General features: G+C 54.9%; 1 protein-coding gene across 1 annotated transcript; it reads right to left on the reverse strand.

The window, feature by feature from the left end:
• Positions 1-10: 10 nt before the first annotated feature.
• On the reverse strand, positions 11-10,963 carry Znf395 (zinc finger protein 395; the record flags this gene model as incomplete). Its single annotated transcript, XM_013514339.1, is given in 9 exon segments — positions 11-122; positions 397-500; positions 1,274-1,366; positions 2,590-2,890; positions 3,546-3,646; positions 4,003-4,241; positions 7,122-7,231; positions 9,591-9,823; positions 10,702-10,963. Coding segments are annotated over 9 exon segments (1,545 nt in total).
• Between the last annotated feature and the right edge of the window lie 321 nt (positions 10,964-11,284).

The following is an 11,284-nucleotide window of genomic DNA, read 5'->3' on the forward strand; positions in this document are numbered from 1 at the left end:
GGGCCCGGGCTCAGTCCAGGAAGCGCTGGCACGCCTTCTTCCACCGGCACGCGGTGCACCACTGGTCCCGGTGCTCGATGCCGTACACCTTGCGGCATTTCTTGGCCTCGCCGCGGGCTTTCCTGCCAAGGGACAGCCATGAGGGTACCGTCACACACTGGTGGCCAAACACAGGCAGGGTGAGCAAGCAAGGGCTGGAAGGGTGGCTCCTAATGGAAGCCCGCAGGGCCCGACGCCAGAGGCGCAGGGGACAGAAGCCAGTCCCGCTATGTCCTCCACCCTGGGGCCCCTTGGGGACGGCCCCTGGTGGTTCTCCTGGGGTAGATTCGAGGCTCACACTAGCAGAGGAGATGGGGGACAGAACGCAGAAGGGACCACGCCACCCAGACGTCTCACCTGGTGCTGCTCTGGGCCCGGGGTGGAGAGGTGACGATCAGGTGAGACTTCACGGCAGGTGGCGGCTGCTGCGGCTCACTGAAGCTGAGTGAGCGGCTCCGGACCTGGGTACAAGGAACAGACATGAGCACAGGCCCTGAGCACCATCCAGGACAGCTGCCCGCACGCCCCGGAGGGCGGGTGTTCCAGGCAAGAGGCGCCACCTGTGGCCAGGCCCAGGTGGGGGTCGGGGGGCTGCAGAGCAAGGCGGGGCCCTAAGCCACACCGGGGACCCAGCAGGGGTCGAAGCGGGACAGCCGCCTGGGAGGCTGCTCTGCCTATGACTTAGACGCACGAATGAAGGACGCGCTCACGCTGCCTCACTGGCACCTTCTGGCAACAGGTCTTGTAACGTGTGACACTGCCCCGTGACACGTATTTGAGGCGAGAGCCCAGCACATGTGGTTCCAACGACTTCCGGTTTGTTTCAGTTCAAAGTGCAGCACCTAAGGTGCCTGTCCCACACGGCCCTGCAGCCTCCCAACGCTCCTCTCTCCTGCCCTGCCACTCCTTCCTCCCCGGCAGCCCCGCACTCTCTCCTTCCCTCTCCTCTGGGCGCTGGGCCCTGACAAGCACCCAGGGACACACAGGGCTGAGCAGGGAACTGACCGCAGCTGAAATCCACTTGCCCTAGACTCCTCTGTGAGCACCCCCGTCCCAGCTCAGACAGGGCTGGGGATGCGAGCGAGGACGGGGACACACAGGGACCCTCCTGGAGTCCGGGGGCTGGAGCCTGGTGACAGCACCCTCTGTGTGCCCAGGAGAGGCATCCAGCCCAGGGTGTGTGCGGGAGCCCCGCGCTTGTGCCAGGGCCCCAAGTGTGGAAGGGCACACTCACCGGAGAGAGCGGGGAGGCAGTGGCGGGGGCGGCGGCCCAGCTGATGCTGGTGTAGATGTGGGGGGACACAGGGATCTGGAGGGATGGCAGAGCCTGTGGAGACAAGAGCACATCAGCCGGGCTCTGGCTTGGGAAGCACCTGTCTGCCTGGGACCCTGTCACTTCACATTGTGCAGGGAAAATACAGCTGCGCCTAAGTGAGATGACCAGAAAGTTCCAGGGCAGGCCAGAGCCATCGCCCCAGGAGCACCCTCAGAGCGAGGCTCTTCCAAGCCACCTCCTACACCCATCTTGCTCCTTGACCCTCCCTGTGACTTGATCCTTGCAATGGCTTCTGGGTGCCATCACCCACCAAGAATACGCCACACACGGCTGCCAAAAGAAGCCCCAACACCCAGGTCAGATGGCATCAGCATCGCTGAAAGATGACATGGAAAACACTACTTTTTAATTACCAATTTGCAAAGTGGCCCAGAGTCCAAAAAACAAAACCAAGCTGTAGGCACAATAAGATTTTAAAGTCAGCACACAGGAAGCTCCACGTGCACCTACTACGTGCCATGAAAACATCCTAAATGTCACCCGCTGTGACACTTCCCCAAACACACTAATGTACTACGTGGTCTCACCTACACCCCCTGTGCCTCTGTAAGGCAGTACGTCGACTGTTTATTATAATTAGTCATAGCTATTTCTCTCTCCAGCTACACCACACACTCTACAGGGCCAGCGGCCAGGTTATTCTATGTGCAGTTTACTTAGCCCCATATTGGACATTGGTATTCAAAAGAGGATTATTTCATGAACAGTTGTAGGAACTAAGACTTGCCCAGGGAAGCCCAACTATACTACTCCACTGCTTTAAACAAAAAAAAAAAAAACCTGAGGCTTGAACCGAGGGAATTCTCCTGGAGCTCCATCCCCAGCCCTTTTTATTTTGAGACAGGGTCTCACTAAGTTTCCCAAGCTGGACTAGAACTTGCAATCCTCCTGCCTCAGCCTGGCAGAGTGCTGGGATTACAACCCTGCACCACCATGCCAGCGATGTGACGGTTCCCCGGCCCAAATCCACCAACTCGATTACTCAGGGATTCAGCTAGATTGCTCAGAGCACTCATGACAGCTACGAACGGAGTGCTCTGAGGACTCCGGCAGGTACTGCATGGGACGTTGGCTTTCTTTTCCTTCTTTGTGGAAGTAAGGTCAGCACTTTGGCCAAAGGGCTCAGCTGTCAGTCAGGGTGGCCAGGGTCCTGTGACGCTGCTGGTCACCGACCGGTTATGCCAAGGCTGGCCCCCCAGTGCCACCCTCCTTACCTGGTACGCATGGTCGGCCTGAATGTGCCAAAAGGAGCTGGGAGCCGACTTGCTGAGCGCAGCTGAAGGCAGGGAAGACTCCAGGCCAGGGTGTTTGGAGCCAGAGCACTGGGCTTTGGGCGGAGGCAGAGGGAGGGCAGCGAGGGACGGACTGGTCACTCGGGCGGTGGGGGCCGGCTCGGCAGTAGGAGTCCCAGGGGCAGAAGGGCCAGCTGCGGTCACGGCAGGGTCTTCCTTCATCTGCACCTCTGTGTAGTAGAAATCCTCCTCCCGCTTGAACTGGTCAGAGTCCACGGAGTCCCTGTGTGGGACAGAGAGGCGGCCAGCATCAGAACCTCTGTTCAAAGCCAGCGGAAACTGCAGGGCAAGGGGGAGGCAATGGCTGGGGGCCGCCTAGCGAGCCCCGCTGGTACCCAGAAGGCCCAGGAGCCTTGCTCCCGACCAGGGCCTGAGAGATTCCCCGCAAGCACACCAGCGGGAATTGTGTTTCCTGGCACGGGGGGCCTGTCCTTTCCAAACACGGACTTTGAGCCCTGCCCTGGGCCCTCCAGAGGTCCCTCCTCCACGCCAGGGCGGTGAGTCCCCTCCCGCCACAGCAGGCAGTCGTTCAGCCAGCTCTGCACAGATCCAGACCCTGGCCCCACTGTCGGTGCCAATGGAGCCTGGATGCCCAGTGAGAACGGAACTGCCCGCCCCACATCTTGGCCAAAGGGTTGCACCAGTGCTTGGACCGAAGTCCCTCAGCGCCACCCACAACTGAAACTGGGCATGAAGCTGCATCCGCAGGACAGACGCACTGCCTCCCCAGCAGCCGCATCCGTCCTCACCCACCGCCCGGGACCTCCAGGAGCTCCACGCTCAGCAAATCAGGGCCCCCGTGCTGCCGGGCTGGGGGAGGAGCCGGTGAAGGCGCACTCCACGGCACTCTAGGAAGAAGCCCTGAGCTCCAGACCTACCCCAGGTGCAGGGCTTTGACGTGTCGCTTGATGCCCACGATGGAGCGCAGAACTTTGCCACAGCTGGGCCACAGGCACTTGTACACCACCTTCACAGAGTTCTAGGGGAAACAGGAGTCTGGTGACCGCAGTGCGTTCTCCTCCCACTCTCAGAGGGGACTGCCGCTGGCTGCTGTACTAGGACTCAACAGCAGGCGCCAGGCCAGCGTTCCCTGGGCGCGGAGACCGGCAGCCAGGGGTCCCAGGAGCTGGCCCTGGTGGCCACAGCAGTGCTTGGTGCTGTGGCTAGGACCCCACCTCTGCTTCTCATGCACAGGCCTGTGCAAGGGCGTAGGGAAAAAGGCAGGGCCCACAGGAGGCCAAAAAGGTTGAGGAGAGGCTGAGGCAGGGGGATTGCAAATTCAAGCCCAGCCTGGGCGACCTAGCGAGACCCCGTCTTATAATAAAAGTCACATACCTTCCTTTTGCGTGGAGCTGGTTCGTCCAACAGGAAAGGGTCAGGATCAGTCTCAAAGCCATGGTCAGTTTGGGGAGAACCAAAGGCATCCCCCAAATACTTGGGGCTGGCCTGGGGGTGTGGGGGCGAGGGCGTGGAGATGCCGCTGCTGCCGCTCCAGTGGCCACTGGTGGTGCTGCTGCCGCTGTCAGACACGTCCCCGCTCTCCTTCCAAGGGTCACCGCAGGCCACTCGGGAAGCTGGCCCAACGGAGAGAAGACAAAGGACACTCGTGGAATTGTCCACAGGTGACAGGGCCCACCACGCTGCATCAGACACACACCGCAACACCATCTTGTGAAGGACCAACAGCCGGACGCCTGGTTAAGGTCTGTATCTTACTGCATAACGTTGGAAAGTCAGGAGCTGGGCAAGGTGGCGCATGTCAGTCGTCCCAGCACTCTGGGAGGCTGAGCAGGGGGACTGAAAGTTCAAGCCCAGCCTGGGCAATTTAACAACTTCGCAGGACTCTGCCTCAAAATAAAAAAGTAAAAAAGGGATGAGGCGTAGCTCCACGCAAAGGCCCTGGGCTAAATCCTCAGTACCAAGGAGAAAAATCGTGGAGCCTTTTGCGCCTCCAGCCTTGAGAGCTCAGTGGGGGAATACTTCCCAGGGCTGGTGGCAGCCAGGTAGCCACAAAGGGACACCAGCATGGCGGCCATGTCAAGCCAGAGGGTCTGAGCAGCAAAGGCCCAGGCAGGGTGTAGGATTTTCAGGGTTTGGCTGAGGACTGAACCCCGGGCCTACGCATGCTAGGCAAGTGCTCTACCACTGAACTCCACCCTGAGCCCTGACTTTGTTTTTAAACTGCCCATCTGCTGGCTGCTCCAGGCTCAGCCCAGACCCCTTCGCTCCTGGGCCACAAATCCAGATGAGATGACAGTGTAGGAGAATCTCAAGTTCTATACATGGAAACAGCAGGACAGAGGGGAAATGCCCCGAATGTTCCTCCATGGGCACTCCAGAGACGTCCCTGAACTCCAGGTTCCAAGCTACACAGCCACACCCCTGGTGGCCAGGGAGAAATCCAACCACCTGTCTCTCCTCCCGAGCAACATTCCAAACTGCCCCGTCCCTGTCTCCAGTCCAAGCCCACTTCCATCTGCATCCGAGGAGATTATCTATACCAGGGATAAGAACAGGGTAGACACTCGGGCAGAACTCAAGAACCACCCAACAGGCTCGTGGAGATCCACTCAGGAAGCCCACGAGGGACGGGATTGGAGGGACAATACATCCAGGATGACCAGGTCCCTGAGGGCGAATGGCAGGTCAACCACCAGGCAAGCCCTGGGCATACAGCAACCCTGCCGCAGGGCAACCACTTCCAATGACTGGTACCCCAAAACCAGCGTGCCAAGGAAGCAAGACAGAAAACCAAGCCAGAAGGCAGTACTGGAAATTAGTCCAAAAGTCACTAAGATGCAGGGGACTCCATCTTTGATCAGAAGTTCTTCCAGGGCACAAACAACAGCTAAATAGCCTAGATCCTGAGAAAAAGTAGCCTGTGAATGCATAGCAGTGAGAGTTTACAAGTAAGCCTTCTAGAATTGTTTGTAGTCCCTGTGTACATGTGCACTTGTTTGTTTGTTTGTTTGTTTGTGGCAGGGTCTCACTATGTAGCCCAGGTTGGCCTCAAACCCAGGGTGATCCTCCTGCCTCAGCCTCCTTAGTGCTGGGATTACAGGCGTGCAGCCCCACATCCAGCTACTGGAGCAAGGTTCTAAGACTGTTATGTAGACCTCACTCTGCAGAACCCTTTAAATCATTAGCTGCCAAGGAAGCCTTATGCTTCCACCGACTTCAACCACAAAAGCAGAAATGTAAGGGGAAAAAAAACTGTAACAGACAATGAAAACTTGGCAACAAGAGACTGAACAGCCTGGGTACAGTCACATATGTCTGTAATCCCAGCTACTCAGAAGGCTGAGGCAGGAGGATTGCAGGTTCAAGCCCAGCCTGGGCAACTTTGTGAGACCCTGTGTCAAAATAAACAGTTAAAGGACTGGGGATGTAGCTTAGTGCTAGCGTTCCCTTGGGTTCAAGGCATAGTGCTTCCCCAAAAGGAAGGGACAGAAAACATCAGGATTGTGGCATATCATCCTGAGACACATATAGGTTGGTGTGCATGTGTGTACATGTACACTCCTCATAAGGACTAGAGTCATTCATTTTTTTCTCCTGGGTCTCTTGCCTCAACGTCCTGGATCTCCTAAACCTGCAGAACTACCTGAGAATTTAAAATCGACTACCCTCTTCCGGGGTCTTTGTGGGGAGGGGAGGGTGAGCGAGCACATGCGCGCTCTAAAATGAAGCAGCCTTGCAGTACTAGACTTCACCACTAGGTGTCCTCAGAGCGTAGGCTCTAAGTTTGTTCTCTCTGGTCTGGGGAGATTACTTATGGGGGACACTTGTAAAGGCCACTTTCCTCCTGATTTGCCCCAGATCTAATTCCATGTTTTCCCGCGATTCATTCGGGTCACACAGACAAAAAAGTACTTCCCTGGGAGTAAGGCAGGCCAGCTCGGCAAGAAATTTCCAAAAAACCCTTCAGGACACCCGGCGATCCTTCTGCCCCTACATGACCCTCCAGGTGTTCTGGGGTTACCATCAGCTGAATTTCTGTTTTAACACAGATTCGAAGTCACGCCCTTGGTTTTTATCAAATCTAAGCTGGATTTGAGGGCTCTGCTGGGTGGCTGCAGGCCCCACAGGTGACAGGGAGGCTGAATCAGGCACTTGGAACAGGAGGTAGGAATTTTCTGAGGCCACGAGGGGACCCCTTAGCGTATTTCCACCTTGGTGAACTCAATATTCCTCTTGTCGCCTTGTGCAGGCTCCCAGAGTGCAGCACTCGCCCAGTCCCAGGGAAGAACTCGCTCGAGGGGCCAGTTCAGCTCAGCGCTGAGCCTCAGCGTCTCCGCAGGGCTCCAGGGTGCTCTCCCCAGGCGGGGAGACTGAGGAAAAGGGGCGGAGGCTTCTGGCTCAATGGCACCGGCACAGCCTCCAGAAATCCCAGCGCCAAGCTGACTTTGGCACTGGCTACTCAAAGCAGAGGGGGTCGGGCCCCGCTTGCTCACCAGAGAAGTTGGCTTCAGCCCCGGGAGGGCTCTGCACAACCGGGCTGCAGGACAGGGACGTCAGCACCATAGCCGCCATCATCTCGTCCATTTCCACCGCATCCGACTTCCTGGATTCAATCGGGAGGGGGAAGCTTACTTCCTGGGCTGGAGGGTCCACGGTGCCCTCAGAACGAGCCAACGTGCGGTTATCTTCCTGGGATCACCTTACACTTCTGTACTGTGCCCCAGAGTCCCCATCCGATCGGGCAGCCTGTGCTCAGGTGTTAGGAGGAAATACACCCGAAGGGCTCGCCTCCTTCTAAGTGGGATGTGCTTGCTTGCACGACGTTTACCATACTAGTCAGCTACAGCGGGAGCAGGTGGGTCCCCCGCTTACACTAGGCTGGCACCCCAAGCAGCCCCTTCCTCCCCTGACTTCACTTCCAACTCTGCAGCTTAAAATGGAACATTTTATTTGGGGGAGGAGAGAGGAATTGAAACCATAAAGGATGGGAAGAAAAGATGCCCAATAAAATATCAAAACACTAAAATTACCTCCTTTCTTTTTCTCATGTTATTGGTGGACGGCTTACACATGACGGTCACATGCATTGTGGGCAGCTGGCATATGTATATAATGCATCTTAATTCTTTTTACTAGCCCTTCCCCTACCCCCTCTCTAGGTCCTCTTCCCAGCTAAAAAGGGTCTACCTCCCTCTTTCCTAGCGTCTTTTATTTTGCTCTTTCAACTATTTATACTTTGGATTTCTCATATGAGACACTATGCGATACTTAAACTCCTGTGTCTGATTATTCACTTGACGTTACAGTCTCACGGTGCACCCATTTTTAAATTATCTCCTTTTCCTGCTTTATATTGAAACTGAAGAGGAAATACTACTACTAATCACTTTCTTCCTCCTCTCCCGCCAGATACAGAAGGCATTCTATTAGCTGCTAAATATCAACACGGCCTACTGCAGAAGCCTCGGAGCAAACAAACCATACATGAAATCTCCCTGCACAAGTCTCAATGTTTTATACAGCAGCATTCTATAAAATTTATGTGCAAATTTTTTTTAAAAATCCATATGCAATTATATTATTTGGAAGCAAAATTAGATCCATCTGTAAGTTAATGCTAAAGTATTAGGAAAAGTTAGTCTGAAGTTAACTTCTAGCTGGCTTGTCTTTTTTTTTTTTTTAAGGAAAAGGCCTTCTTTAAAGCTACCTCTGGGGAGGTGGAGGGGCCTCACATCGCCACACACCATCTCCTTGTGCCTGGGTGTGCAAGGGTCTTTCATAGCGTGGCTGGTCTATTTGGAAGGACTGCGCTAACTCTGTTTTTTTTTTTTCTTTTTTTTTACAATCCAGACTACTAAACTATGAAACTAGGTATGTAGCAGCTAAACCAAGACCACCAGCCAGTATATGAAGCACAGTTATTTATATGATCTTTGAATATTCATTTGCTTATACTAGAAAACAATTTCTTTGCAGGCATATACTAGAAAACAGTTTCTTTCCATTCAACACACAATCACAAATAAAGTCAAAATACTGGATTGGGCTCAATGTGGTGGTGCACACCTGCAATCCCAACCATTGGGAGGCTGAGACAGGAGGATTGCCACGAGTTGAAGGCCAGCCTGGGCTACACAGTGAGACCCTGACTGAAAAAGAAAAACAAAATACTGGGACTACTGTACCAGGAGTAGCACCTACAGACACACACAGAGGTGGGACCAGGCCACAATGCCTACCTATCTTGTGTATAACACAGTCCCAGTCAGCAGATTTTCTTTCTAAATTTGATCATCATTCTTTTTTTTTTTTTGGTACCGGGAATCGAACTCATGCTTGCCAGGCAGGTGCTTGTGCCAGTGAGCTATATGCCCAGGCCTTTTTTCTAAATTTGAAAAGACCAATAGACACAGACAATGTAACATAGAAGCTAGAATATATATTCTAAGGGAAAAGTCATATCATAAACTCCAACCCAGATACGCTAGCACATGTGCAGTTTTAGCTACTCAGGAGGCTGAGATGTGAGGATCATGTGTTGGAGGCCAACCTGGGCTACACAGTGAGACTCCATCTCAAAAAATAAACCAAATAAAACTCTAAAGCAAATCATCCACTCCTCCTTCACCACCAATGGTTCCGAGTATTCAAGCCAGGGTTAGCACCCTGGGCGGCTGCCTGGAGCCATATGGTTTTTCAGCTACAGATGGTTTTACATTTTTAAATGTTCTTCTTTAAAGAACTCAAAGAAGAGTATTATTTCTTGGCATGATACATAAAAATTATATTAATTACACTGAAATTTGAGGGTCCATAAATAATGTTGGGCTGGAGTACAGTCTCGCCCCAACTTCCGCCTCTGCTCTGTACCCCATCTGCCCACTGTCCTGGCAACGAGACCCTAAGACCCACATTCCCGCCACCCCAGCACAGCCTGCGGCCCAGCCCTCACTGTCACGCACCTCTTGGGGACATCGATGTTCCTGGAGACCGGTCTGTAGGCCGGTGCCTGGGCGCCATGCTCCGGGGACAGCGCCTGGGGGACAACGCCCTGCAGCTCCGCCAGCCACACCTCCTCCGCCTTGCAGCAGATCTGCAACTTCTGGTCCAAGAGCCACACGGTCACCTTGTCCTCTGCCCAGCTGTGCCGCTCCACCAGGCCCGTGCACTCCCGGCCCCCATACCACACGCAGACCTGTGGGGCATAACAGCCCAGGGTCACCACTCCGCAGCTGTCACCCCACGTTCCAAGGGTCAGGATGTGTTTGCCGTGTCCCGTGATCACTGACTCACGCATCTCTGGGTCACGGTGCTGCAATCCGCATGGGCCCCCGTGTGACAGTTTTAGCAGGTGAAGGTCATGGGACTCTGCGCTCAGGAGCATTTCTTATCTCAAGGGCAATTAGGAATGAAAGCGCAGTTGCTCTGAAAGCAAGCAGAGCCCCAAGGCCCTCACCCCACGCCGTGCCGCGCTCTCGGGCCTCCCAGCCGTTCAATTCAACTACCCAGGCGCAAGCGTTCTGCTACAGCAGCGGCCAGCAGACTAGGGCTGAGCAGAGCCCCGGATGAGCCACACTGGGCCGATCCTTCCCCACACTGGGCCCTGTGAACTCTCCACTGGAAGACAGTGACCCCAACAGCAGCCGCAGGTCCCTGGGATCCATATGCCCATCTTCCCGCCTCGCCCAGCCTGGTCTCCGCATCCTGCATGCTGGCTGGTGCCTGGCTCATGCCCGAAACTGCCCACACCCTGCATTTTGCCTTACCTCCTGGGCAGAGGGTCTGGGGCACCAGTCAAGCAGGGAGACAGAGGCAGCATCTCCACTCTGCCCAAGAGAGGCGGAGACAGAGGAGCCCAGGCATCTGGATGCGGTGAAAATATCTGGCCCAGAGGGTGACAGCCCTGGCCCTCAGGGGACACTGAAGGCCAAACTGAATTCTGAGGACACAAACCTCCTCATGCCTCAAAGCAACGTTTAAAGCTAATTCTAAGAGGCAATCTCTGGCCCTAGAAGCCTGAGGTCTTTTTCCTTGTTTTGAAAAGCTGGCAGATTGCGTCCCTGGATCACTCACCTTCTGTCCGGGCTGGAAGGCCACCTGCTGCAGGCCTGCGGAGCCCAGGGCCTGCAGGAGCTCCTGGGGCTGCTCCCGGCTCCCAGGGTCCTTGCAGGTGAGGACAGGTTGGGGGGCGGCGCCCTCTGGCAGCTCCACCTGTGGCTCCAAGGGCGGCCCGGCCCCCAGGGGCCCATCAGAGGCAATGGGGCCGAGCACCCGGGCTCCCAGGAGCGACCGCTTACCCAGGCGGCGGGACAGCACGCTGGCCATGCTGCTGCGTCTGCGGGGGGTGAAAGGGAGAGTGAGTCTTCATCCAGCGTCCCAAGGAAGCAGAGACTGAGCACCAAGCCAGGGAGCGTCATCAAAATGAACAGAACATCTAAAAGTCACATTTATCATTATTTTTGCTCTTACAAAATTTGTATCATCCCAAGGAGGGCATTAAGAAAATACTAATCGGCACAAAGAAAAGAAAGTCGCTCAGAAACCTGGCTCCCAACGTGCTCATTTTTTCTAAATAGCGTTCTGCTCTTTCTTCCATACATGTACTTACCACAGCTTTACTTCTATAAAAACAGGACCCAGGGTTGGCAAACTGAAC

Source organism: Chinchilla lanigera, unplaced genomic scaffold (genome assembly GCF_000276665.1).
Source record: "Chinchilla lanigera isolate Chin_1 unplaced genomic scaffold, ChiLan1.0 scaffold00002, whole genome shotgun sequence".
Classification (NCBI taxonomy): domain Eukaryota; kingdom Metazoa; phylum Chordata; class Mammalia; order Rodentia; family Chinchillidae; genus Chinchilla; species Chinchilla lanigera.